The 27,850-nt window shown below is 51.7% G+C and overlaps 5 protein-coding genes across 5 annotated transcripts; 4 read left to right on the plus strand and 1 right to left on the minus strand.

Moving 5' to 3' along the window:
* Positions 1-776: 776 nt before the first annotated feature.
* On the plus strand, positions 777-3,777 carry NCU06405 (DNA polymerase epsilon subunit C). The gene is made up of 2 exons (XM_950682.2): positions 777-940; positions 1,697-3,777. The coding sequence occupies exon 2, from the start codon at positions 2,064-2,066 to the stop codon at positions 3,276-3,278; it is 1,215 nt and encodes a 404-aa protein (XP_955775.2). The 5' UTR covers positions 777-940; positions 1,697-2,063; the 3' UTR covers positions 3,279-3,777.
* An 826-nt stretch (positions 3,778-4,603) lies between these two features.
* Positions 4,604-7,603, plus strand: NCU06406 (hypothetical protein). The gene is made up of 5 exons (XM_950683.3): positions 4,604-6,027; positions 6,086-6,216; positions 6,275-6,868; positions 6,973-7,101; positions 7,170-7,603. The coding sequence occupies exons 1-5, from the start codon at positions 4,802-4,804 to the stop codon at positions 7,307-7,309; spliced, it is 2,220 nt and encodes a 739-aa protein (XP_955776.2). The 5' UTR covers positions 4,604-4,801; the 3' UTR covers positions 7,310-7,603.
* A 620-nt stretch (positions 7,604-8,223) lies between these two features.
* On the plus strand, positions 8,224-11,696 carry NCU10675 (methionine permease). Its single transcript, XM_001728144.2, has 7 exons — positions 8,224-8,598; positions 8,672-8,722; positions 8,857-9,570; positions 9,756-9,909; positions 10,016-10,610; positions 10,676-10,777; positions 10,831-11,696. The coding sequence occupies exons 3-7, from the start codon at positions 9,399-9,401 to the stop codon at positions 11,629-11,631; spliced, it is 1,824 nt and encodes a 607-aa protein (XP_001728196.2). The 5' UTR covers positions 8,224-8,598; positions 8,672-8,722; positions 8,857-9,398; the 3' UTR covers positions 11,632-11,696.
* A 598-nt stretch (positions 11,697-12,294) lies between these two features.
* On the plus strand, positions 12,295-16,518 carry NCU10397 (phosphatidylinositol 4-kinase PIK1a). Its single transcript, XM_001728145.2, has 5 exons — positions 12,295-12,805; positions 12,961-13,147; positions 13,219-15,688; positions 15,747-15,951; positions 16,017-16,518. Exons 1-5 carry the CDS (start codon positions 12,726-12,728, stop codon positions 16,054-16,056), a joined length of 2,982 nt encoding a protein of 993 aa, XP_001728197.2. The 5' UTR covers positions 12,295-12,725; the 3' UTR covers positions 16,057-16,518.
* Positions 16,519-17,432: 914 nt separating this feature from the next.
* Positions 17,433-21,925, minus strand: vad-3 (vegetative asexual development-3). The gene is made up of 2 exons (XM_950856.2): positions 20,109-21,925; positions 17,433-20,048 (listed from the first exon to the last, which is right to left on the minus strand). The coding sequence occupies exons 1-2, from the start codon at positions 21,266-21,268 to the stop codon at positions 17,813-17,815; spliced, it is 3,396 nt and encodes a 1,131-aa protein (XP_955949.1). The 5' UTR covers positions 21,269-21,925; the 3' UTR covers positions 17,433-17,812.
* Positions 21,926-27,850: the final 5,925 nt, after the last annotated feature.

Consider the following 27,850-nt stretch of genomic DNA (forward strand, 5'->3'; position numbering starts at 1 on the left):
TAAATTAGCGATTTATTAAAGTTATACGGTTATATTAGTACTTTAGGAATAGTTAATAAAATATATAGAATGGGGGTAGGAGTTGGGTTCGAAGTATTATAGTTCGAAATAGGTATAGAATAGCTAGGAACGGGCGTAATTAGAAGTAGGCTTAATTCGGACGTAAGGTCGGGCGAATTAAGTACGAATATAGAGTAATTATTATATAAAAGTAGAAGCAGCGTTTCGTAAAACGAATATTCTATCGAATTTAATAAATCGATTAAATTAAATATTATGCCCTACTACGCTTTATTTTAATTGGAGTCTCGTATTAGAATTATTTATTCGGCGAATAATTAGTTATAACGGTAGGGGTTAATTTACTCTAATTGTAGTAGATAAATTACTCTAACTATAGTAAAATCCTACTAAAAGTATTTGTTACTCTGCAACCGACGGCCAAAAAACGTAAAACCCGCTTAGACCTACTACTGCAAAAACGGGTAGGGTGGGGTGGTTTTGGAGGTGTGTGGGTCATTGAGAACTGAGACTAGGAAAATCGAAGATCGTGCGCCGCACTAGTACACAGTACTTCTACACTACGCTAGAGAAGTTGAGAGGCGCTTGAGGCGGTGCGACCCACAGGGCACTTTATGTTGACCAATCAATGATTAGAGTGAGCTGACCATAAAGCCCCCTGTAATCAACCATGCGAAGGACCCGAGCAGGCCATGGCGTGCATATAAACGGGCAGGTCTCTCCGCCGCAGAGAGAGCGTCATGGTCAAGTGAAGTTCCGCTTTCAGCTGACAGCACCTCACCTCAAACCCTTCACCTTCAAGTTGCCAACTTCCAACCCTGAGACTTACATACCAAGTACCTCAGCTCGAGCCTTGAATAGGTAACCAGCCTGTGTTGCCAGTCATCCGACAACACGGATTTGATTTTCGCTTCATACGGTCAGCATCCCCATTTTCTCTTTCATCTTCCGGTCTATTATCAGTGTTTTTGTCGTCATCACCTACACCACGGTCTACGAGTCGACTTCTACCCCGCTCACTCCCCTTTTGCCCCCATCCGTTCCCAAGTCTACCAAGAGGTACCCGCTGCGGTTTGATGTACCGGACTGGTACCTGAAAAGGCCGAGAGCTCTTGAATGCTCTCCACCTTCAACGACCAGACTGGGCCCATTCTCGCTCGTGGTTATGTTGCGACCTCCAGACAGCAGGGCAGCACAACGGACGGCAAAGACTCTATCTACCAGCCTTCCTATCCTTTGTCAGAAGAAGCCCAAGTTACCAGTTCCTCCTGACATGCCGGTCTGTTGTTCTCGTACGAGGTTGTACCACGATGCACTTTTCTAGTCTGTCTGGTACATGCCTGCTGCGAGGCCATCTCTGGTCTTCGCTTCCACGAACAACGAAGCCTTCTTCCGTCCGTTCATCGCCCTAGCTCTTCTCGTTTAAATCTTCTTGACCACATTGCAGCATTTTCAATGCCATGTGGAAAACTGGAGAGTGGTATTCTTTCAAAGCTGCATTCAGCCCCGCATCATCTCAGTCAGCCAAACACTCCCCCCTTCAGGCTCCCGTCGATCATCCCATCCAGCCCTCTCAAGTGGAGGTTTCGCCATTGTTTCCATCCATCCAACCGCCATGAAACCCCTGGGTACACAAACAACGACATGAGATTGACTTTTGGTGACTGCTTTATAGATCCAGCCAAAGCTGTGTTGGCATTATCAACCAGCTGTTGTTTGCTCCATCTTCGGATTGAGTAAAGGCGGCCACACTCAAGAGGTTCTCCTGCCCCACCAGTACTCGCAAGGTACTTACAACAAAGGGAGGAAGGCTCTCGGCGTACAAAAATAAAAGCAAGACAGAAGGGGAAGTACGAACCAACCAAAGTGCCCATTATAAGTCGCGACGAGGGACGGCGGCACGGCACGAAAGCAGTGCGATTCACTTTCCCATTCACTCTACGTTCCCTACACAGAGCTGCCCAGTCAGCCTTCGAAGGGTTTTTTCTTTTGTGTGTTTTATTCGAACGAACGCAACCACACAATCACAATCAGCCAAAATCATGTCGGGCATTGGCGCCTCGAGCTACGCACCCAGGTCTCCAGACCTCTCATCTTTATATAGCTCCGCCGGCCCCACCCACCAACACCTGCAGACCCATGCCGAAGTCCTTCAAGTACCAGGCCCCAAACCGCTATCACAGCAAACACTTTTTTCTCCGCAACACCAACACCACCACTTACAAGCGCAGTCGCAACCACACCTCCAACCTCTGCCCACCACCACCACCACCACCACAACCACCACCACCATCGCAACACAACCCTTCGGCCTTTCTGCGAACACGTATCAAGACCACCGCGCTTCGCAATATTGGCAAAACCCGTCGCAGTATCTCCCACCACGCTCTCAGCCCGACAACAGCTTCTCGACGAACCACTATTCGCAGCCGCAGCAATCCGAGCGCCCGCATCGCATCCCCTTCACAAACAACCACGCGACAGGGGTTTGGAACGCGCAACAGCAAGCTTCGCAACGTGATCTGCATCACCTGCAGAACCAACACCAGTACAAATACAACCAGCAGCAACCGCAGCAACCATTACAACAACAGGCTTATCCGCAGCTGTTCTCACATACGCAACCGCAGGAGCATCAGCAGCAGCAGCGCTTGACGCGATCGCAGGCGCAACGGCCCCTCCAGCCTCTTCCTTCGCATACTTCCAATCCCAACCCGCCACCAGCCCCCGAACAGTCCAATATCCAAGCTGCGTCATCCGTAGCGGCGCAGACCACCAATACGATGCCACCCAAGCGGGCCGTCGCGCAAGCTGCGCAGCAACCCCAACCTTCTCCAATCCAGCCCTCGCTCGTAAAGACCAAGTTCCCAACGGCGCGCATCAAGCGTATCATGCAGGCGGACGAAGAGGTTGGCAAGGTGGCACAGCAGACGCCGATCGCAGTGGGCAAAGCACTCGAGCTGTTCATGGTACAACTGGTGACAAAAAGTGCAGACATAGCGCGTGAGCGTAATTCGAAACGCGTATCGGCACAGATGCTCAAGCAGGTGGTGGAGTCAGATGACCAGTGGGATTTCCTACGAGAAATTACCAGCAAGATAGAGAACGACGACAAGGAAAAGCCAGCAGCCTCCGCGAGCGGCAGAGGCCGAACAAAGGCAGAGAGTGAGAGCGAGGAAGAAGCCCAGCCAGAAAAGAAAGGTAGAGGAGGAGCCGGGCGAGGAGGAGGGAGGGGAAGGAAGAAGTCTACCGCCTAGAAAGCCATGAATCAAAGAAGAGCCAAGTTATAATGCTCGAGGTTAGGCCAAAACACGATTGAACGAATGGAATGATGGCGTTTCGGTAAATTGGGTCACAAATGAGTATATGTTCTCTCGGCGTTCTCAACATGGAAACAAGTGGCTGGAAAAATGTCAACTCCTGCAAAGAACAAGTCGTAACCCGTGGACAAAAGTCCCGTTATCAGATTGGCATGGCATGGTGTTCGGTTTGGTCGGTCAGTTGAGGCTTCGGTGTTTGGGTGAACTGGACTGGTTGGTTTGAGTGGGTTGGGTAGCCAGCATGGCGTTGCTGGTGTTGGGCAGGGGAAGAATATTCTGCTTTGCGACCAACGTGCGTTGAATTTACTCTAATTTATTTGCTCGGGGGAATCATGAAAATCAAAGCTCATTCGCAAGGCTTCATGCAAGCCTTGTCTCCGCCGAAACAGGTTCACGCGTTAACCCATGACGTTCCCCTAGCAATGATATCGCCTCCCGGTACGTAGTCACAAGCCACTGTGACACGACAGCGTTTTCAGCTGACCTACAGCTCAAAGGCACAGTCACGCGGCGCAGCCCAACTTGAGAAAGCCAACGTAGGGTGCAAAGGGCGAATCCATTGACTATCGATCGCACAAGAACGTGCCTCTGTGCGAAGCGCCTTCAAGCCCTAAAAGGTGTAGTGATCCCAGCATGCGATAGTTCTTGATGATGTGTTCCAGGATTATGCGATATCTAGTGGATAACATGATGAAGGAAAATATGAAGCGTGGCGTAGGTAAGGTAACTCGAATAACGTCGCCATGTCACGACTGTCATCCACAAACCCAGGGGAGCCTAGCACAATCTTTTTTTTTCGTCTACCATGATTACGAATCCTCCAACAAACATGTGCATCACTATACTCAGAATACCGTACCTCCTTCATTCCAGTCAGACGGGATAGTCTCTTGCTAACTACATTTGTGGACACGCTTGCCTACACCATGGGCTATCAACATAGTGAAACTCGAGACACTCTGCGCTTTGTTCGGTAACGTGTCTTGGACATCGACGACGGCTAAGTGGTCAAGAACGTGAACAAAAAGCTAAGAAAAGAATCAGTTGCGAAACCACAGGCACAGACAAGGACACACGACGACGAGGCGACGTCCTGGTGGATTGATTGATTGATTGCATCTGAATGTCAGTCAGATCAAGAAATTGGATCCAATAGGTCAGCTAATCTACACTAACCATCACACTAACCTCAATCGCTCACCCCGCGTTCCGTATGCCCCTGGTTCCGGCAGCTTACTTGCCTTCTTATCTCTGTCCTACCCATCGGACCCTGCCTTTACATCCGTCACTGTTACCACTAACCCGGCGGGCGACTTCTTTTCAGGACACATTGGACACACCGTGTACCTAACATGTGCCTCGAGAGACTGTCCACTGGCCATCTAACTCCTCCTCAATAACACATCGTCATGGTGACCGGTTGAGTCGATCGACCCGAACGGCACCTGTTTAGGTTTAGGATGTCCACCCAAGGCTGTCCACCACTTGCCAGCCTTCCTCCTCTTCCCGATGAAGCCTCTGTCCCCTTCTCGTCTTTGTTCGACAACTTCGATCTAGCCACGGTCGATTCAACAGTTCAGTTTGCCAATCAAGGCATCTTCATCGCCTCGGATGGTCGTCGGTACCTCTTCCAGAGCATACCTGATTCGGATACGCCAGCCGCTTCTCCGACCAAGTCGACTGCTCCGAGTAGCATACAGTCGGTTACGAGCCCACAGTCGCCGCATGAGTTACACGGCCACAACAATGCCTCTTCTATGGGACGACAGATGTCGAACGCGAGTTCGCGATCACAGGCTTCCAGTTTCCGGACAGCGCACAGTGAGCGCTATAACGTATCCCCTGCCGCCTTGGATGTGGTAGTCGGATCTCCGCCCGCTATTACTCAGGACGTGACCAACATGATGTCCCACCTCACCATCAACAATCACTTCAACGGTGCGGCGCCATACTTTGGAGAGTCTGACGGGGGCGTAGGACTTGCCGAGGTTCTCACGGAACGTGACACGGAGCCATGGATTCCTGAAAGTCCTGTCGACAATAGGCCTGTCTCTCCCCGAACCGCTTCCAACCAACATCGCCTCGAGTCTCATCACGCCTATGATCAGTCCAAATATATGCGTACATCAGATCTAACGGCCGGCATGCGCACGCCTGCTCAGGCCATTCATACTGGAGGCCATCAAGTCGACGGTATCAACTACGGCGGGTTTGTGACAGGGGCGAACTTTGCTTCTTCTCAAGGACCTCGTCGACAGGCACCGCCTACGGGACCAGTCCTCGAGTCCTTGATGGAATTCTCGTATCCTCAGTATCCCGCGTCTCAAGCGTCTCCGATCAGGCACTCTTCGATGCCGTACTCGCCTACGTCACCCGTCTTGGCGCCTGATTACGAGAAAGAGTTTGTCGATTCTGACGGTGCATATGTCTATTCGAGCTCACCTCACTCGGTAGTTCACGCGCCGTCTTCCCCACACCATGATCGCGGAAGGGGAGGTAGTGGGAGCGGAGTGTTTGTTGGAGCTGCCCAGAATAACTTGGTCAACATTGGGACTTCAACTAACCGAATTGACACCCAGACCGCAATTGTTGTGGTTCCGGAACGACATGATTCTTCTTTTTCGAGCGATAGTAGGAGCACAGGCCGAGATCACGTATTGCCCGGGGAGGATATTTTGTTCGATGGGTTCGTTTTGTCTAGTGTCCGTTTTCGAGGGATTGCTGCTAACGAAAACCTCGAAAAGGCCAGTTAAAAGTGCACCAACACTCGCGTCCTCGGCATTCGAAGATGGAGAGCTCAAGATTTTCCGCAATACAACCACAAAAGATCTGAGGTTCCATTGCAGAGTTGGCACATATTCCGAGACATTCTGGAGTAGGTTTTCTACCTTTCACGCCATATATCACAACACATGAGCTAACCCCTATAATAGTCAAAGCAAGAAACGCCCAACTAATTCCCGTTTACGCCTACGACCCCCGCTTCCTCAACGTCATCTGCCTCCACGACAAAGAAACCGAGAAGGGCAACCCAGGCTACTTGCGTTCCTCCCCCATCCCCGGAGGCACAGGAAACGGCCACCCCAACGGCATCTACCAGTTCCCCCGCCTCGCCGACCTCTGCCGTTTCCAGGCCCAACTCACCGGCGAAAAGGTGCTGTTGGACATCAGCAACGTCAAACTGATTCGCCTAAGCAAAGCGAGCAACGGCGCAAGCGACACTTACTCGAGCGTGCGTCTGCAGATATGGCACGAGGATCTTGCCTCAACAAGCCGAAGCAGAGGGATGCAATCGGATAAGGCGAGTTTTGTGACTGCTGGTACGGCCTTGTCGGGACCGCTTCGCGATAAGCAGGTTGCTAGTTCCAGCAAGTTGATTGTGTACTTGGGACGGTTGGGAGAGTATGTCCAGACTTTTATCACAGATGATATTGAGGTGAAGGCGGAGGGGCAGACAAAGGTTAAACTGAGGCCGAGGAAGGCGGGGGTGTTTAGTCGAGAAGGGAGCAGATGGAAGGGGATTAAAGGTTTGTCCCTTGTTTTTGTTTCTTCTCACATGCTCATATACGCTCTCTCAGCTATTTCCGTGGCTTGATGGGTGAGGTAACTAATGGCTTGTATCACCACACAGCACACATTGAGCAAAGAGGCGACTCGGAAATGGCCGGATTCAAAATTGACGGCCAACCACCCAACCCAGATGAGGAATACAGTTTTGATCTCTATAAGACGTTTGAGATTGAGTTTGAGAACCCGCCAAGTAAGTTCTCCGCATCCCTTTCGTTCTCGATAGAGAAATTTTGTTGACAACAATGGTGGTGATTCAAGGCCAAGACAGCTTCATCAGGAGATGGGGCGAAGTCATTGCTGAACGCCGACAGCAGAGAGAGAAATTAAAGGATATTCAGGAGGAGTTGAGAGCGGTCGGAGGGTTTTATGGTAAGACGGCTATGCAGATTCGGATGTGATACCAACACGCAGCTACTCATGAGCTCTAGGGATAGCTCGTTGCCATGACAGGTTTGGAGAACAGGTTGGGATATAATCGCATAGTTAAGATCTCTTTTGGTGGCTTTATCCTTTGCTCTCAGCCGAGTGGGTTTTGGTAAGCGGGGAGTTGGGGCTGGATCGGATCGGGCTACAGGTGTATTTCTTCTTTCTGTCATGCGTATGTGTTGCGAGATACCTGGACTGGGGGATACGAGTGTGTGTTTACTTATCATGATACCTAACAACCACGGATAATTGAGTTCTGTACCCTACTATCGCGGCCGAGAGAAGAGATTGATGACTATGTTCGATGTTCACATTTTCTCACACGACTCGTGCCTAACCAGAACGGCTGGACGAATGGGAAACCTCGGGACATTCTGGCTTAGCGATGGTTACCCGATTAGGAGAGTGATTTATTGGAATCATGCAGCAAGCAGAAAAAAATAAGCTACCCATGACCTGCATTCCTCACCTCGCCAAGATCTGGGCTCTAGGCTTAATTGGGGAAGGTGATGTATCACTCACTGTGGCCCTGTGGGAAAGATGGGGAGGTTTTTCTGGGGCGAAGCTTGGGGGGGGGGGGGGCTGACGATGCTCCTGATCCCTCGGGTAGTGGAGGTACAAACTCGGAACTGTGGTGTTCCTAGCTTACACTACTGCCTGATGGTGTCGCTAACTCACTGTCAATCACAACGCCGACGGAAACCAGCGGACGAGAAAAGCGCAGTGTTTCCGCTGAGAAACCCCAGATTGCAAACATGAAGGCTTGTCTGTAACGCAGCCAGCCATTCGGGTAAGTGGAAGGTATTGTCTTGGCTACCACCACGACGACGAACGATACCAGCCCGGCTACTACACTACCTATGTACCTAGCAGGGTCCCCTCTCTCAGCTCCCACACCACACACACACACACACTTTACAAACTGCAGAGCCAGGGCATCGTCCTGCACGCCTCTTTTGTCTTCTTTCGGCGACTGGAGGGACTTGGCGCTGTGATAACGACGGTCGGTGGCAGGGCGACTGGATAGGGCGATGGGGCGGGAAAGCTGTGTTGTGAGTTATCGGCGATGACAATCCTCTACACTATACTACACTACACTAGCCAGACACGCCCCCCTAGCCACGAGGAAGGCCTCGTTCTTTATTTTCTTTCTTTTGCAACTTCCATGCTTCTTTTGGCTTGATCTCATGCGGCGTTGTGTCTGCCTCGCTCGCCAATCAACCGCCAATGAACAACACTGCTACTGCTGTGTGATGACGGTGTAGGTAACATCAACAAGGCTCTGAGCTGCAGTTATCCGATCATCTAAATGGGCGGTACCTGAAAGATTGTAGGTTATAGACAAACAAGAGCACAAGGAGGTATCGAAGGCAAAATTGGTAAAGGTGAGAATACTTCGTTTACCCATTTCTTGCCATCCTCAATCCTCGAGTGAGATAGATCTATGTGGCATGTGTTACCCACCCCACCCCTGACAGCCGTCACTCCTTGAGCGTCTTCATTAACACCATCCACCAAGGTCTAAACTAGACGCCCATTACTCGATGCGTTTTGACCGTGGGCTACACAACGAACGGGCGCAAGGTGGTCTGTCTGCGGTTGTGAGACCCAAACCTCTGTAACGCACGTTGACCTGAACTTGTCAAGTTACGCCTCTCACGCAGTTGTCTTTCTTCCCCTTAGGCTCACCGAAATTTCTTGGTTGAGGTTCATGGGGTGAGGCCTGGATAGGTATGCTTCTTTCGTCCCTCGGGGCTCTGTGAAGATACTCTGAAACTAGGTATTCTGGAAAAACCCGCCTTACCTATACAAGTTACTGGTCAACCAACAATCGAAGAAGAGCATCCAACACCCCATAACTCAGCCGGACTAAACTGGACGGGACGGGACTGGACTGGACTGCATACACAACCCCCCCACAAGCGCTACGGTTGTGGTGCCTTTTGGGTTCATTGTGTTCAGCCGCATCATCACTCCCCTCGATTTCGGTCATCGATTTGGACATCCCGTGGGGTTCCCCCATTATCAACTGGAACTAAGACCGCGGAACTATCTCTCAAGATGAACGAACCAACGATATTCGAACAATCCATCCACTCGAAGGATAAGGATCCGGAGGTGGGCGAAGATGCCATTTATATGCCCGAGTATGGAGCGAATGGGAGGGGTCCGTCGCGGGTTGGTGAGGAGGGAGAGGAGGAGGAGGATTTTAGGGATTATGTGTTTCCTGAAGGTTAGTTAGTTTGACTTCTGATGACCTGCGTTTTCCGTCTCGGTCTTTTGAGTCTCTCTTCGGTCTCTTCCAAGTCTCTCTAATCTCTTTTCTGTCTCTCTTCAACCTTTCTCTTCGCCTCTCTCTTCACCTAAGGCTCTCCCTCTCTCCACGTTTCTTCACTTTCCATTAACACCCAATCCCAGAGCGAAAACTAGGAACATGGTCCACAGCCTTCCTCATTTTTAACCGCGTCGTCGGCGCCGGCATCTTCTCAACGCCATCCTCCATCATCCACAACACCAATAGCGTCGGCGCCACGCTTCTCTTCTGGGTGTTAGGTGGTGTAATGACCTTTTGGTGAGTTTTGTATCATCCTTTCTTACCTTGCCCTACACCATCTCTATGTACTTTCACCACTTTGACCACTCGAAAAGCGGCTAACTCGCATCCTCAACCACAAAAGCGGGCTAGCCGTCTACCTAGAATTCGGCACCGCCATCCCTCGTTCCGGCGGAGAGAAAGTTTACCTCGAACGCGTCTACCGCAAACCCAAATACCTAGCGACCTGCATCTTCGCCGTGCAATTCATCCTCTTCGCCATCTCCACCGTCGGCTCCGTTTCCTTTTCCTCGTACCTCCTCCGCTGCGTCCTCGGCTCTCCTGACACCACCACCACCGGAGGCACCGCGCAAGAAGATGCAACCAAATACGAAGGCACGTGGCTAAACCGGGGCATCGCCGTGGCAGCTATTACCGCCGTCTGCCTCATCCACGCATTCTTACCTAGGTTGGGCATCTGGCTATCCAATGGTTTGGGGGTGTTCAAGCTGGTGCTGCTGATCTTGGTGGTATGTACGGGGTTTGCGGCGTTAGCGGGGAATATGGAGGGAGAAAGCCCGAGAAACTTTTCGAGCTTTGATGGGCCGGGGGATGCCACGGGGAATGGAGACGACCAGACGGACGGGATGGGGAATAATGTCGCGGGCAGTGCGGCGGGGTATGCGTTGGCGTTGTTGCAGGTTTTGTATAGTTATGGGGGGTGGGAGAATGCCAATTATGTGAGTGACCCCTCGGAAGTGGGCGGTGATGGGTTGGTGAGGTAATGCTAACAACGGGTTTGTAGGTGTTGAGCGAAGTGAGGGATGCGCCGAAGACGTTGAGACTGGCGGCGCCGATTGCCATCGGGACGGTCACCGTCCTTTACGTCCTGGCGAACATTGCCTATGTGAGTATCCCCTCAAGTGTCTCACAAGAACTTCCATGACTGACAACACACAGTTCGCCGCCATGACCAAAGACGAACTCTCCAAATCCGGCGTCGTCCCCACCGCCATCTTCTTCACCCGCGTCTGGGGTCCCTCGGCCTTCACCGAGCGCGTCATGCCTCTCTTCCTCGCCCTCTCCGCGCTCGGCAACGTCTTTGCGCAATCCTTCGCCATGCCCCGTGTGAAGCAGGAGCTCGCAAAGGAAGGCACTCTCCCCTTCTCGCGCTTCTGGGCGAGCGACTGGCCCGAGCAAAAGTCGCCGACGGGCGCCATTTTGCTGCATTGGATCTTCACCGTGGCCTTGATCCTCGGATCCAGCACCAAGGACGTGTACCAGTTTCTGTCCAACATTTTTACCTACTCGGGCAACTGGATCAAGGTCTTCCTGGGGGTGGGGCTGCTGTATCTCAACTTTACGCCGAGCGAGAACTGGACGACGCCGGAGAACAAGCGGTTCCATAGTTATCCCGTCCTGACGGTGTTTTGGGTTGTCGGGCTGCTGTATACCTGTGCGGCGCCGTTTATCCCGAACACGCTGCTGACCAAGGTTCACTTTTCGGTGGTGCCGGCGCTGGGGACGGGCATGCTGGTTATCGGCGTCATGTATTGGGTGGTTTGGGCCAAGGTGTTGCCGGCGTTTGGGTTCTCTATACAGCACGAGGTGGTGGTGTTGCCGGATGGGAGTGAGAGGGTCAAGTATAAGAGGGTGAGGCCGAGGGGAGGTAGGAGTGGTGCGAGAGGGAGGAGGAATGGGGGGAGGGGAGGGGGGAGAGGAGGAGGAGGAGGAGGAGGGACGACTGTTGTGTGGAGGTGATAGGACGTGTGCACTTGTCGATGTAGAGAAGATACAACGTAGAATAGTAGATCAATGATTCGCGTCTTCGTTTCAGGAACAAGATAAAAGGGGATTTGTTTACTTTGGATGGAGTCTGTGTCCTTTTACCCCTTTTTTTTCATCTTTTTTTCCCTTGGAGCAGAGCCCCTTTTTCGGATGGCGCAAGCGCCCTGGGATCGATCTACTTTGGCCGGTGGAACTAGCACTAAGTGTCTGATCAACATGCCGGTGGGTTAGATCTTCGTGTTCACTTCCATGAATCCCCAATACGAGATGGACCATTGATATGATTTGGGGTGTCATGTTGATGGGAATCCCAACCGCCAAGACGAAACAAGAGCGGATGGGAACACTGTTTCAGCGGTCGTTGGCAGACGCCAAGTGCCTGTAGCAGGGCAAAGGAAAGGCGCTGTGGACGGACACACTGCAGCCGAGGCGGACAAGTCGGCCAGGTGGGGAACGGGACGCGGGGCTCCATCGGGCTTAGCGGATAGGTCCCGTTCAATGTGCCGTGCGAGCGGGTGTTGTTGTATCGAACAATTATTCCTTTCAGTGGACTGCGGCCCCCCCCCCCCCCCCCTGACAGCAGTGACGGCCAACCTCCACCTTCGGAACACCACTTGACACCACCCGGGCACCCTGGCGAGCGAGAGGAAGTGGTTTTGGTGTCCTTCTTGGGAATACTACCTCTACCACCACCACCACCACCACCACATTTCAGTCTCACTTGTCAACACCATAACGAGTAACGACCTAAGCGCGCCCGGCCCCGTCAGCCATGCTCCAGCAGCCCTACGCCGTCGACTCCGTTCATGTTCAAGTCCGATGAAGGCATTGCTTGCGCATGCATGCCTTGCTGCCCTCTGTATCCGTCCATTCTCCAGCCAGCCAGCCAGCCAGCTCCAGTTCCAAGTTAGCTTCCGTCTAGACTGAGTGTACCTACCTAGCTGCTCGATTCTCCCACCTACGCCTACGCCTCGCTTCACCACTTCAGCCTCGCCAGCCCGACATTGACTCTTTCCTCCCATAATCCCCGAGTCGATCTGCGGTCGACCCTCGTTGCGCCATAACCAATGTCTTGGGACTTGTTAAAGCGGTTCCTCGAGAGCGACGTCTTCAACCAAAACCCCTTTCTCTCCGTCTCCTACCTCTCGTCAGTCAGCCATTCCGTTTTGCCAAGATTCGCTACCCCTCCTCCTCCTCCTCCTCCCCCTCCTCCTCCTCCTCCTCTTTCTCTCCTCCTCACTCGGCGCGGCGCGTATCAGTACTGGCCTGGCAAGACACACACTAACATGACCGCACCGCCAGACGATATGCCGACCACATAGGAATTCACTATGTGCTGTGCAGCAAGCTGCGCCAGTTCCCCTACGAGGACATCGAGTTCTTCCTCCCTCAGCTCTGTCACCTTATCATCAGCATCGACAATGAGTCCATGGCCCTGGAGGAGTTTCTCCTCGACCTGTGCGAGGAGTCGGTCACAGCAGCCTTGTTGGTGCGCAGCCCTCTATACACCATCTGACGCTTTGCACGACTCCGAATTGCTGATATCTCGCCCGCTCGCAGACATTCTGGCTCTTCCAAACATACCTACACGACCTATCCGCTAATCCACAGGCCAATGCCTTCAAAATATGCCAGAGAGTGTACAACAAGGTGCAGCATATCGTCTTTGGCGTCTCCGACAGTGCAAGGAACGAGAAGATTACGGAAAACGCTTTGCCAGTGACTGTCCTAGGGAGCTTCGTTCTCGCCAGTATCGCCGCCCCGTTTCTCCCCCATTGGGCTGGCCCGCTTGCCGTCGCGCAAGCCAGAAAGCCCCGCCCTCAAGTCATCGAACCTGTGTTGGACGCTACTCCCGTCAACGCCGCCCCACCTGCTCGCGCGCATACCGTCACTGCTGGTACAACAAAATCGAGACGGGCAAAGGAGGCCCGCCTTACAAGCTCATCGGACCATCAGCTCCAGAGCAACAACAGCAGCCCGGTGGCGCATCGCCCCAAGCCCAAGATCAAGGAACCTCAGCCTGACTCCCGGCCGACGTCTTCGGGGTCTTCTATCAAAACGCCGGTAGAGACCAAGCGACCTACTCCTTTCGATTCCAACGTCTTGGAGGCGCGCCTTAGTTCATCTTCACTGCCTCTACCAACGTCGAATGCCAATTCTCCAGGTCTTGTACACAGGCCGACCACTCCGGCCCTGCGGCCAACGACTGGAGTGAACAGGAGGCACTCGCACCATGTCAAGACGCTCTTGAACCAAGCGGACATGAGCCGCACACAAAAGATGCGGCTACTAAAACAAAACTACTTCCACTGCCAAACAGCATTCCTGACCGCACTAGAGGATATTTCAAACCGACTAGTAATAGTACCAAAGGCTGCACGCCTAAGTGCCCTACGCGCTGAGCTGGCTCTAATCGCTCAAGAACTCCCGGCCGAGGTCGATATCCCAGTCATCTGCCCTCCTACTTTGGTCAACGGCTCTCCTTCGCAGAGCCGACATCACAGGATAGTCCGTCTCAACCCGGCTGAGGCCACGGTACTGAACAGTGCTGAGAAAGTGCCTTTCCTGCTTATGGTTGAGATTTTGAGAGAAGATCTCACATTTGACCCGGATTCTCAAGATAATCAGAGACTTCTGACACAGCTTTTGGTCGAACAAGGAACCAGGAGGCGGATTTTTGACCTTTCCGAGTCTTCTAGGATACCAGCCACACCCCGTTCACAGGAGCCCGTCATCGATAGTGTTTTTGAGCCTTCCTCGGGGGATCTAGGGCACTCGCCACTAATAAAACCGTTCAACGACGAGCCCTTTGCCATACAGCATAACCCCGTTCCTGGCGGTCTCCGCCATGCTGCCACTACTGGGACCAGCTCGACACAATTTGTTGATCTGACGTCAACGCCTCGCAGTTCTGGCACTTCGGGATCCTCTACCCCACCTTTCAGGAGGATGACCCTCCAAAGTCCGCGCAACAACGCGGCCGCCGACCAACCTGATTTCTCTGCCCTTGCCATCCATATGCGGACAGCCTCGCAAATGTTGGCGCAGTTGGATGCAACAAGTGGCAAGCGGCCGCGTCATGAAGTGGCCGCAATCAGGGCAAAGATTATTGCCAGCATGCAGAGTCTGGAGGAGGAGAGTTTTGAAGTCCATGATAGCCAAGGGCCGACCTTCGACATGATTATGGCCAAGGCCAGTGCAGAAAACGTTATCAACGGCAATGTCGCCACGGACGAAGAAATCGAGGCTCCCCTGGAGAAGGTCGAGTCTAACGTGAATCCAAACGCCGGTCTAGCAAGGATGGAAAACGATATCAAGACAGGCGGTCTCCAGCGCAAGGGCGATCGTGATGATCCCAGCGCTGCCGTCTTCGGAGAAGCTTGGGAGATGAAGAAGGAGCGTATCCGCAAGTCCTCTCCTTACGGCTGGATGAAGAACTGGGATCTCGTCAGCGTCATTGTCAAAACGGGTGCGGATCTCCGTCAGGAGGCATTCGCCTGCCAGCTGATCCGCGTGTGCCACAAGATCTGGGTAGAGCACAACGTGCCCGTCTGGGTGAAGCTCATGCGCATTCTTGTTACGGGCGAGTCGTGCGGTCTGATAGAGACCATTGCCAACGGCGTGTCGCTGCACTCCATCAAGCGCAGCTTGACACTGGCCACGGTCGAGTCCGGTCAAAACCCTAGGAGGAGGATCGCGACGCTCAAGGATCATTTCGTCAAGGCGTTCGGTTTGCCCGAGAGCCAGGCGTACAGGTCAGCTGTGGACGCGTTCAAGAGGTCACTGGCGGCGTATAGCATCATCTCATATGTGCTGCAGCTGAAGGATAGGCACAACGGTAACGTCCTTATCGATAATGAGGGGCACATCATTCACATTGACTTTGGCTTCATGCTGTCAAACTCGCCCGGTTCGGTTGGGTTCGAGGCGGCGCCGTTCAAGTTTACATATGAATATCTGGATGTGCTGGGTGGCGTGGACTCGCAGGATTTTGCAGACTTTAAGCAACTCTGCAAACAGGCTTTCCAGGGTAGGTTCTCTCTCTCTCATCACTCGTACCAGGCATAAATAACTAACGACTGTTATAGCCCTCCGTCGTTCAGCAGACAACATCATCGACCTCGTCGCCATGATGGGTCGAGAATCCAAGATGCCTTGCTTTGGTGCGGGCATCTCGCAGGTAACGACCTCGCTCAGGGCAAGGTTCCAGCTGCAGCTGAGTAAAGACGAGGCGGAACAGTTTGTGGAGACGGATCTAATTGCCAAGTCGTTGGGAAGTTATTATACGCGACTGTAAGTTGTTCGGGACAATACTTGATCCGATTGGAATGGGTATGCTAACAAAAGGCCTTAAACAGTTACGACACTTTCCAGTATAGAACACAGGGTATCTACTAGACAGATTTGCAGGATCTACAAGGGCGATTAGTCCCGTGTATGGGATATCACCTGAAACAGGAGACGCAGATGGGGAGGAGGGACGAAAGAAATTTGGAGAGGAATGAATGGAAAGGTCGGACGGATGAAAGAACGTATCGGTAATGGGATGGATGAATGGAGGAGACAAGGTGGAAATACCCCTTCGTTTTTGTATGAGGAGGGCATGGGAGGATCTAAACGTATATATCACACGGTGGGAATTCCCGATGTCAAAGCACGGCAAACTCCATAACGAAGAAGGCGAGCGAAGAGCGGAGAAGAAGGTGTTGAATTTTGGAAGGGGAAAGTTCAATCAATTCAAGAAAGGGCATCTCGGCGGCGTTTATAATGGGTACCACCATAGAGGCTTTTATGGATTATGATAGTGTCTTATCATACTAGTTACTATTCTATAAGCGGCATCCATGTGTTTACCAATTTTTTTTGGATTTTCTGTTTGGTTTGTTGTCTTTGAGTTTTTTGTTGCCTTGACTCCTTTGCTCACTTTCTCCGTCACTTCATGGTCTTTTCCCGTTCGTTCGTTTCCCCGTTCGTTTCGTACCTCCATAACTTCGGATGTTACTACATCGTCTGCTTCCTCTCTCTCTCTCTCTCTCTCTCTCTCTCTCTCTCTCTCTCTCTCTCTCTCTCTCTCTCTCTCTCTCTCTCTCTCTCTCTCTCTCTCTCTCTCTCTCCGTTTCCGAGATACGGGAGTTAGTCGTGTATCACCAAGATAGAAAAAAAAATAAAGATAAAAAAAGAATTACTGAAAAAAAAAAAAAACAAGGTGCGAATGGCAGCTTGCTTGTTTTGTTTCCACTTCTTGCATTCTATCTTCTTCTCCCACTTACTCTTTCCTCTCCTTTCCTTTTTTTTCTTTCCGCTTTATTGGTTTTCCTCCATCCTTCTTTACGCACTATGCTGGACTCACCGAACAGGTTCAAGGTCAGAAAATAGTCAGTAAAGTTTAAGTTGACAATTTAAATCCATCCACCTGCATCAGACGACCGACTAGACTAGAATGGTACATAGGCAAAAAAGTGGATTTCTTTTTTTCATGATACCATACCATACTTACTCGAGCTGGTTTGTCAAAGCGCAAAAGGGCGTGCAAATGCCAATTCGCCTAACCACCAAAAGATAGATGGAAGAATGTTTTGTTGGCTGGAGAGAACATCTAATGCACGCTTATATAGGTAGCTAATGTCACAGTTGAGCAACCTGTGACATGTTTGTTCAAAGCAGTATTAAACTCCACGTACGTCTGTTCTGTTCTGTTCTGTCTTTGTGGTATTGTATTAATCCTGATACGCCCGCCCGCCCTATCGTGCCCCTATGCCCCTATGCCCCTACGCCCCCGAACCCCCCAACCCCTCCCGAATTGGCCTTCCGACACACCCTATGTGGAAAAGATGGTTATGTAGTTGAAAACATAAAGAAGAAGAAAAAAAAAGGGGGATTGCAAAAAAGAGACCTATCCGCTCGCTCTTCTTTGATCGCTTGCTTCCGCCTATGTCTGTTGAAACACCCGACGTGATAAAAAGAAACTAATTATGATAAAATAAAGAAAAGGTATCATGTATACATCACACTACTAGTGGCATCGATCGTTGTTGTTGTTCGTCCCAATATCCAGATGACCGACCGTTATCCAAAATTGACCGGTATCCCCATCCTGTATCACTCATAACTCATCATCCTTTCTAGAAAAAGGAAACCGTTTCCCCCCCCCCGCTTAATGCCCATGATGCATCCCTCCCATTCCCCCACCACCACCACCGCCACCACCTCCGCCAGCACCCACCCCAAACATCCCGGCAAAACTATCCAACCCCCCACCGCCTAATGCTCCTCCAAGACCGCCCAGCGTATCCCCCCCAATCTCCGGCGGTTCCATATTAAACGGCATGAACCACGCCGAGCTCGGCTCGTTCGAGAACGCTGCATGTAACCCGTCTGGCCCATCCCTCCCATTCTCACTATCATGCCCCCCTCCCCAACCCCCAGCGCCACCACCACCACTGCCGCCGCCGCCGCCGCCTACCAGCCCTGGCTCATGGTGTAAGCCGGCAGATGTGGGACCGCCGTAAGCGCCAAAGACGAGCTGGCGGTCCAGGTGGCTCATGCCGTGGGCGTGAGCGGCGCCGAGGTGGGCGGGGAGAGAGAAGGGGTCGGGAGGGAAGAAGGAGCCAGGGTGGTGGTGGGAAAGGTGGGCGTGGGAGACACCGACGGGGGAGACGGGGGAGAAGTGCGCTTGTTGTTGAGCTTGGACGGAGAGGGAGTTGAAAGAACCGGGTGGACCGCTGGTTTGGATGGGTGAGGGGCCGGCGCCGGAGAAATTGCGTTGGTGTTGCAGGCGAGCAGCGTGGATTTGTTCGGCGGTTGGTGGAGGGTGTTGTTGTTGATGTGGGGAGAATTCGGCTTGTATGGGGTCGGGGCCGTTGGGATGGTTCTGCTGTGGTAGGCCGCTGATTTTGCGTGTCATGGCTTTGCGTTTGAGTTGTTGTTGTTGTTGGGCTTGTTGCTGCTGTCGTGATGCTGTTGATCCGTTCACGCTACCCCCGTCCCCGCCGCCAGCTTGTGGGGAGAGCGTGGTGAAGAACTCCTCGACTGTGTGCAGCTCGGGCTTCTGTTCCAGAACTGCATCGTCGCCTTTCTCCTTCTTCTTGTAGATGGCGGGGTCGAGAAAGTCGGACTGCGAGACACCGTGGGGATAACGGTCAAACCAGTCGCCGTATTGGAAGATGGATGTCGGGTTCTCGTTTGCGGGTGTACCCTGCCTGGCAGCATCGGCACAGGTCCGGTACTGCTCCCGTAGGTTCTCTGACATCCAGTGGAACATGCCCCAGTACTTCTTCATCTTGGATAGGAACTTGACGTTGGTAGCCAGGTTGCGCTTCGATGTTGCCTCTAGCGTTGGGTTACCCGAAAAAATTCCAAAGATGTGCACGGTACTGGACAGGAAGGCACAATATCCTGTAAAGGGCGCAGTCACAAAGTGTGATTCAGCATCCTTCAACAGCTCTGATACCCTGTTAGCAGCAGCGAATGCTTTGGCGCCTGCTTTCGTCACAAAAGCCTTGGGGATTTCCTGGTCCGGTTGACCCCGAGGGGACGAGACAGCGAATCTATTCATGAACAAGATATTCTGTTGAATCGCGATGTGAAGAAACAGAAATTGGTTGGCCATGTTGTCAGTTTCGTGCAGGTGTAGATTGTCGGGTGTGTATAGTAAAGAGTCGGGCAAATCGGTCAGAATATCCTCTGTCTGTTTGATGAGTTTAGCGTAACCGGATTCGGGACTCCACATAGGATGAGGATCCAACTCTCTGCCTCCTTGGTTGAGATAGTTGATAATTCTACCCCAGAGAGAGATTGCCTTTATCATCCAGGCCGCAACACCCAAGTTATCTCTGGCCATTGAAGCATCTTGGTCTTCTAAAAGTGGTCCCAGCACCTCGCCACTCAGGGTTTCTGTTGGGCCTGGCATGTCGTACTGGAAGTTCTTTTCCTTGATAGGCAGCGGGACCCGTAACGTCTCCTCCCTTATGAACGTGGGCCGGTCTGTGCCTGAAGAGTTGAAGCGATCCATTAGAAAACATGCCCACATGGTCCTCCTTCGGATCTCGCGATCGATGAAGCTGAGTTGTGTGTTCCCTGCTTGTCGTACGGGATCGTGCTCCAGGTCTTTGTGAAGCTGCAGTGCAAAGGCCATACGGATGGCCTGGCCACCCAATGACCAGCTACGGCCACCATGACATGTGCCAAACTCGTGTAAACCTAATATGAGCAGACATGTGAGAATGGTGATATTGGGCCATTCATATCTCTTTGTCACTATGTCGCGGGCTGCGGCCGCCCACTCTTCGCCGCGGAGGAAATTGGGACTTGAGTTCAGTTTGGGATGATGCGAGAAACGTGCCGCAATGGCGCAGACAGAGAGAATTAGGACGGGGGGTAAAGCGCCGGCCCTGTAGCAGCAGACTTGTTAGACAATATGGACTATGACGTCTGATGTGTGGGGAACATACTTTAGCTTCCTCATGAAGCTCGGTTTGTGAAGAAGGTGGTAGGCCTGTCCGTATATGTTTTCAAAGTAAACTTCGGCAAGGTGTTCTTGTATTTCCTTGGATGGCAACGCATCCCCGCCTTCCAGCAATAGCTTGCTTTCCTCGGTCTCCTGGATGTGGATCGTAGCAGTCCGGTTTGGCGCGTCAATCTTGGTCTTTGCAGGCCCGCGAGCCCAATTTTCCAAGTCTGAGCCGAATGCTTCGTCAGCGCCGCGCTTCTTGTTGGCTTGCTTCATGTTGTTCAATGTCCCCGGGATGGCAGGCTTGACCACGGCCCTGGTAACGGTAGAGGCACCCTCCTGCTCAGATTTTGGTACGATCTTGATAATCCGTTCCTCCATTCGCTTTAATCGCTTGTCCAACATAGCCATGTAGTCGGTTCGTGGTGCGGCCTTGCGAGCTGTGACCTTGTAGACACACGGGATTCGCGATCGGAGACAGTGCTTGCACGCGGGTTTCTCGCCGGAACACCGGATCTTCTTGCGTCGACATGCTATACAAGCCAGTGGAAGACGCTTTCGTTCCTTTCCGGCTTTTGTCTTGAGCTCGCTCCATGCGGGCGTATTGTCCGTTTTGTCCCCCTTGCCCTTTGGCGCCGAGCCATCAACCGAGCTAGCAGTCGCAAGGCCAAATTCATCCACTGTTTCCTCAAGCGAATTACCGGCATTTTGATTACTATCCGGGGTATTACTTTCGGACATGTCCATGCTCTGCTGCCGCTGTCCGCCGTTCCCGGTGTTAGCGCCATTGTTGTTGTAGGTCGAGGTCTGTACCGTGATCGAGTCCATGGACGGCGCGTGGGGAGTAGTCGAGAACACATCAGGGGCATGGTCGTCGAAAGTAGCGGAGCCGAGGCCGGTCATGGGCGAGCCATCTAGGTCGTCGTCATAGTGAAACTGGAAATCGGCATAATGGCCATCGACCAAGTCGTGGGCAGCATCAATGCTGCCCAGCGCGTCATTGGAGGTATCCAGCTTGTCGAGAGGGTGGGTTTGGAAGGCGGCAGGGTCGGAGTGCGGCGGGTGACCGTGTGTGTCACCGCCAGCGGGCGCAAAGTTGAGGTCGACGGACGAAAGGCTGTTGTTGTTGTTGTTGAGAGCTTGCGAATCGGCCGGTGGCATTAGGGAAAAAGGGAAAAACAAAGTTTGCGGACCGGTTCGCCAGAGAAAAGTCGACTTCTGCGGCGGGATCTGATCGAAAGAAGGTAGCACCGACTATAACAAACCCGGGGAACGGAAGCTGGGATGCTGTCGCAGGTATGTAGGCCAGCAGTGGCCGGGATGGTGATTTGCAATCCGGGGGCTGTTGGGCTCTCTTTCAGCAACCAGACTCGAGGAATTTGGGATGCAGTAATTGGCGGACTCCACACTTGTTGCCCCGAAGACAGCTCCAGAGGCTCCACGAGACTCTCCAGACTCCAACAGAGGCTCCAGACAGGCTCTAACGGCTCCAATCACCCCAAGCAACTAGCAACGACACTGCTCCACTTCTCCTCGATCTAGGTTGTATTGGAGACTGTACCTGGCGGTACGTAGGTATGGAGAAGGGGCACAGAAGGGGGTTGCTGCGTGCCGGTGAATCACTATCAGAGACCCAGGGTGTGTCTGGCCATGTCCCTGGCCGAAAGCAGAAGTAGTCAAGAGCATGCAGAAGAATATGACTGGTAAAAGTGTTGAATAGAGTGAGGTAGAGAAAGAGGATGAGCCTGAGGAGGAGAAGGAAGGGGGAGCTTTGGGAGCGCGGTTCTCGGCACCCCGGAAGGAAAGGCCGGCTGACAATTGATTGGCGTGGTTGTGTGTGTGGGAGACCAACTGGGGTGTGGTGTGTGTAGTGTAAGTGGACTTCCCTGAATGGACGGGGATGGGAGCCCGAGCAGATGGGGGTGTTGGTATGTACACTACCGGGCACTGCGTATATCAACCCCATGACCCCAGGATTTCACTTCCGCATCTGTGCTTGCCAGGCCTTGTTCGTGAATGTGTATGTAGTGTACACTATGTTTAATCAACGAAGTTGAGCATTTTGAGTCTGAATATCTCGTTCCAACTTTGCTTGATGCATCTCTTCGGCTTCGCAAGCGGCACTTGTCTCGATTTGGATCATGGATCGCCAAGTCTAACATAAAATCTGCGGCCCACATACATAGTGGAAGGCGTTTTCGGCGTTAATTGTGGGGTGATATACCTACCACCAGCTGGGCGTTTCAAGGTCCAGGTCTCCGGCTGCGTCTTGCCCGTGAGCTTGAGCTCATTGCGGGCTCACTGCGGGCTCATTGGGAGGGAACGCCGATTGAGGAGAAAGCAGAATGGTAGGGGCATCAACGTCCATTCAGGAACCATCGAATAAGATGGCGGGAGTAGGGTTGCCTTCTGTAGCAGATGGTCACCCGCTGACTCTTCTCAGAACTCTGCGTACGGCGTGAATATCTCTTTGTCCGTATTACCACAGCAGTATTCTTTGTACGCCGCAGCCAGACCCTTCTCGTGACCAGCCACACACCAGGCTGGACCCTATATTGGGGGTGCACTGCGTATGGCGTGGTCTTGTTGAGATGTACAGTTGTTCTGGCGAGAGCCAACGACAAGAAGACCTCAGCCGGAGATAGGGGCACCATGAGCGAGTTGGAGTTTAAACCATTATGGTAAGATGACAGGCTGGAGTTTGTGCAGGAGGATATCCACAGCAATTGGTCACTTGAGGCTTTTACGGCGCAGATGTAAGTGTAATGTATCCTAGGATGTCTCCATGTGTCAATACCAAGCTCTTTGTAAGAGACCGTGCTAGCCAGAGTACATGTTGGAGAGGGGTCCAGGTTCCTGTCGGGTCTCCAACTCTGCTAGAGACCCGACAGGAACCTGGACCCCTCTCCAACATGTATAGTGTATGGACCGCGGAGAAAGGGCTAGCAGCAACCAAAAAAGCCCCACGTCTGGCGAACCGATTCGATACATATTGACCTGCGCAAGATTTAGAAAATAGCATGGACCAGATCGTCGCGTTGAGCCGATGATGATTCGCTGGAAATACAGCGGAGCCTCGTGTGTGATTGGCCCCGCCGTGGCAGACCGCAACCTCAGCGATCGATACCGGAGTCTGGCCAACCTGTAGAGTTCGTCTCTTGTCTACCTACCACTTCTCCATGCCAAATGCTGCCGCAACATTTCATCCTCTCCGGTGCGTCTGCATTGGCAGATCTACACCGTGAAGCTCACCTGCCTGCATCATGGTTACTGCTGCCTTGGCAGACGAGCTTGGTGGGATTCTCCTTTATCACAACATCTCCATGTCCACCTTCTCTGGGGGCCACATGCTTGCAAAGTCGTAAAGACATCAAGTTTCAAACAGGGCTGTCTAAGGCCTGGCTGGGCATGCTGGCATTTCAGGGAGCCAGGGTACCTCTACCTAGTGCCGGGCAGTGTCGAGGCGTCTCCTGAGAAGGTCTCCTGGGGGTCAAACATGGATCTTGTCTCTCCGACTCCGACGCCACGGTTGCTGCCGCTCAAAACCTCGTGGCAGTCTCCGACATTCGGGACCTAGAGAATTTGCACCATCAGCCTAACCATATGGGGGAGCGCTAACACCGGAAGAGCGGATTTGAGCTCTTGAAGACGGGGGAGAGCCTCAACAGAAGTGTCACACTATAAACACCTTCAAATCTCGGTGACATGGACAGCAAAGACCCACGCTACACAGCACTCGACGATCGAATGTAACAGCGGCCTCTTGGGCCGAGTGTTTGGATATGCATAAGGGTGTGAAATTCCGAGAATACGCCGGGATTGGTGAAAACTGGTGACTGACACTTTACACATAGGATAATCTTCAGAGGTAGGTTGCTCTGGAGTTAAGCCGACGCAGAGGGAGGGACTCACACACTCATACACCGAAATGCTTCGACGAAGTGGGCATGGTGAGGAAAGGCAATTAATTGATTATTGGACCCCCACCCACAACTGAAGAGTGTCACTCGTTCTGAATAGGGACGAATGCCAGCTTCACATATGAAGCATTGGGATCGACTGTCGGAAATATGAAAATGGACAACACAAATTTCTTGACAGTGTTAAAATCAGATGTCTGAGAATCAGAAGAAAAAGACTGCGACGGTCCTGTCCAAGAAGAGGAAAACGATGAGTACGCCCGCCTTCATCCCACAAGGTACGTACCTACTTAGAGATATTGTCGAATGAGATCACAAACAGGCATGCACAAGCAGTCAGGGCGGGCATAGTAGCAACTTCCATGGCCCTCGGGCTGGGAGTGCATCAAGCAGCTCGTTCCTTCCGCTTCAACCCTCCTCACGGAGATGAACAAATTCGCAATGGTCGGTGCAGTGTCGCTTCACTTTTACGGATTTGCAGGTGTAGAATATCCCCATGTTGCACCTCATGCTCCCGCCTTGGCCTTTACCCAGAGCCTACTGTAAAGCGATGACGGGATGTTAATCAATCTTCCTTCTTCTTCCCACCATGTTTAGTTATCTTTGACATTCCCCCCAATTTAATCTCCTTCTCCAGCACGTTTTCATCAACTGTTGCAAGCGCTTTGCAGATGGGTATAGAGGGGCTACGGGTTGCAATGCTTCGCATCCTCCCCATGTCGTGCTCTCGCATTTTCTGCCTCTGAAGCGTCACATTGGGCCGGAGCAGCGAGGAGGAGTGGACAAGGCATGGTTGTGTTCACAAGAGGCCAGGCATCTGCCAGGAGAGGGTCACACTGCTCGTTTATTTTGTCTTTTAGCTTATTGCACGAATACCACACTACAAACAGTTTACGTGGTTGGTGAAGAGCTATCGAGAACTTGACCCGCTTGCAACAGCGGACGGAACATCTCCTACCTAACAAAGCCAAGCAGCACATGACTCTCCTCATTAATGCTGGTACTATGGCTTTTCGCTGCAAGCTGATAATCTTTTGACCCTCCCATTTCTCAAGGGGGCAAGCACCTCAGAGGTTGACTGCACCAACACTCAGGTAATATAGCCTCCCATCGGATTTGTAGTCCATCCATGGAAAGAAACCGAGTGGTTGATCCAGCGGGCCCAACTCAACTCCTTCCCAATTCGGCCTCTTGAAAATAACAAGAGTGCGGTGCGGTCCAGTCTCGCCACTCTTTGGATATTAGCCCTCTGCATTGCGGAATTAAGTAGGTTGGCAGTCCATCCATTTACCGACCTGCCTTTTTGCGCTGCTACACCGAGTGACTGTAGACTAATCAACAACCATTCGAGGTGTGGAGGGGTTTCCGTTCCAGTAAGCAAGGGATAAATGCTGCGCAGCAGAACAAGCTCGGTATCATCAAGAAACAAAGCTGTTGCAAGGAAGTCGTTTTTCTTAGAAGATGTTGCACAACCACTCCCAGACCAGCCAATGTTTCCTATTCGACAATCTAGCTCACACAATTAATGAATACCTAGTTTTCGGAGCTTGAATATGATGGAAATGCCAAGCCTGCCACTGAGGACTGCTCTACGGCCGGTTTACGAGGTATCATGTCATCTTATCGCGAAGGATTCACGGTGCAGAATCCTTTCGGATCTGAGAACCATAACCCAAGCCCCCTTGCGTTACACAGAAGCGAAATATTACTGATCAGACTTGGCTCTTCTGAAAGATCTTCTAGAGCAAAAAACAAAAAGAAAGCCTTTCTCTCACGTGGGAGAAAAAAGCAAAGTGGCGGTTTGGTTTCAATGAATGAGAGCATGAAGAAAGCCTTGCCTGCCCTGGTCACGCTAACATCAGACATCGTCTCTCTGCACTGCCTTGTCCGAGACAAAATTCATGAAACCAACCAATAGGTTAGGTGAACCAGTCCACTGCCGCTCACCAAGCTTTTTTTCCTTTTTTTTTTCTTTCTTTCTTTTTTTTTTTTTTAAAGGAAAAAAAGGGCCGTTGCAAGATTGTGATAGGGGTTACAATAATTCAAAAAGACATCAGCTAGAGTCCCATTTGGATATTCCTATCCAGGAATTGCCTAAAACTCAAAATCAGAGGTGTAACAAAGACGCTTGGATGCGTCGTAGGAGCATAGAGGTACCCAAGGTTTCATATGAAGTCAAGGGTCTCAACTATCTTGTCCAGGACGAGAAACTGCCTTCCACCAGCGCTCCCAGAGACAAGAAAGGGTAACAAAAGCTATGAAAAACTGCATCCACGCCGAACGAAGCCTGACGAACAACTATGTCTAGCCCACAGGTAACAACGGTGACACATACCTAACCAACAATAAAGATGCTATGGTACGTCTCCGTCAGACCGCGGAAGCACCTCAGCTTATGTGCATGGAAGGAAGGCTGGGCATACCCTGCCTGCCTGACCAGCTCCTATTCTGGTAGACTGGTACGCTACTTATGTTCGATCTCTCTAGAAAGAGTAACTTGTCCGATTCATCATATCATACCTATTCTGCAACTTTTTCCAGATTTCAAGGACTCTTCTCGAAAACGCCGAGTATAAGCTTGAAAGTAACAGCAATGTTTTCATGTGTTTGTTTTGGTCTCTAGAGGTACCTACTAAGTAGTGACAAACAAGATACCCGTCAATTCAAGACCTAGTCTAACTCAACAAACCAACCCCAGGGCAGCCAACACACTTTTCCGATTAAAAGAAGTTAACCCCGAAGAGAAGGATTTCCGTGGTGTAACCAAACATTTAGCTGCGGAGCTGCGCCAGCGTAAGCGGGATGGAATCATTCACCCCCAGCACTTCAGCACCCCAGTTCAAGGTCGAGTTACCAGTTTCAAATGATGAGTCGGCGGGATGGGCGTCTGCCTGGACCTTGTGTATTTTGATTCAGATCCACACATTTACTTATCCATGAATGGATGAATGGATGAATCGATGAATGAATGGGAAATTCGAAAAAGGACTAGACAGCTATCTGCTCATGATAGGGGAGCAGGGGAGGAATTCCCATGTTTGGGGGAATGGGATTTTATGGGACTTTGATGGGGGATGGGAATGGGGATGGGTCAGATTTATATACTGGGTGGGATGGACAAGGGAAGGGGGTGACTAGGTAAGCACTTACACCTGATTTGAGCTCCCAAGTACCATTGTAGTTGGAATGTACCTATGTAAGAGATGTTGAGTAAGTAGATAGATAGATAGATGTTGTGAGGGTTGAGATGAAATCGAAGTGGTGAGATGTTGCATAGATATACACAAAACTGTTCTTATGCGGACTCACTTCCTATCATGTCGGAGGTTGTCCTTGGTACTAGGTTATAGGTTATGGGTTTGAAAACTAGACAACCTAGCTACTCGGTCGTGCCGCAAACAACATGGAAGACATAGGAATATCCCCTTGGACGGACGGCTATGATGCTATCAGGAAATCACAACGAGGCTACCTGGACGAAGGGCATCGGCGTTTGACTTCCTGATTATTCTGCCAAAGTGGCCAACAATATGAGAAGAGGCTGGAGTTGGTTGTAGTGGCCAACAGAGTAACAACTGGAAGACAGGGCCAGATGTTAGGAAGGTCGAAAGTGCACAAGAAAGAGAAAAAAAAAAAAAAAAAGAGGATAGAAGAGAGGAAAGGGTGGCGATGACGGATTTTAGTAACAGGACGGGCGCTCCGCCTCCGGGGGGAAGGGGAGAGGGGGGAGAAGGGGAGTGTCTCTTCTCTTCAGGAAAGCATGAAGACAACTTGAACACCATCTGAGTGTCATGCAGAGTAACTGAGTAGGTAGCGAAGACGA

Source organism: Neurospora crassa, linkage group III (assembly GCF_000182925.2).
Source record: "Neurospora crassa OR74A linkage group III, whole genome shotgun sequence".
Taxonomy (NCBI): Eukaryota; Fungi; Ascomycota; class Sordariomycetes; order Sordariales; family Sordariaceae; genus Neurospora; species Neurospora crassa.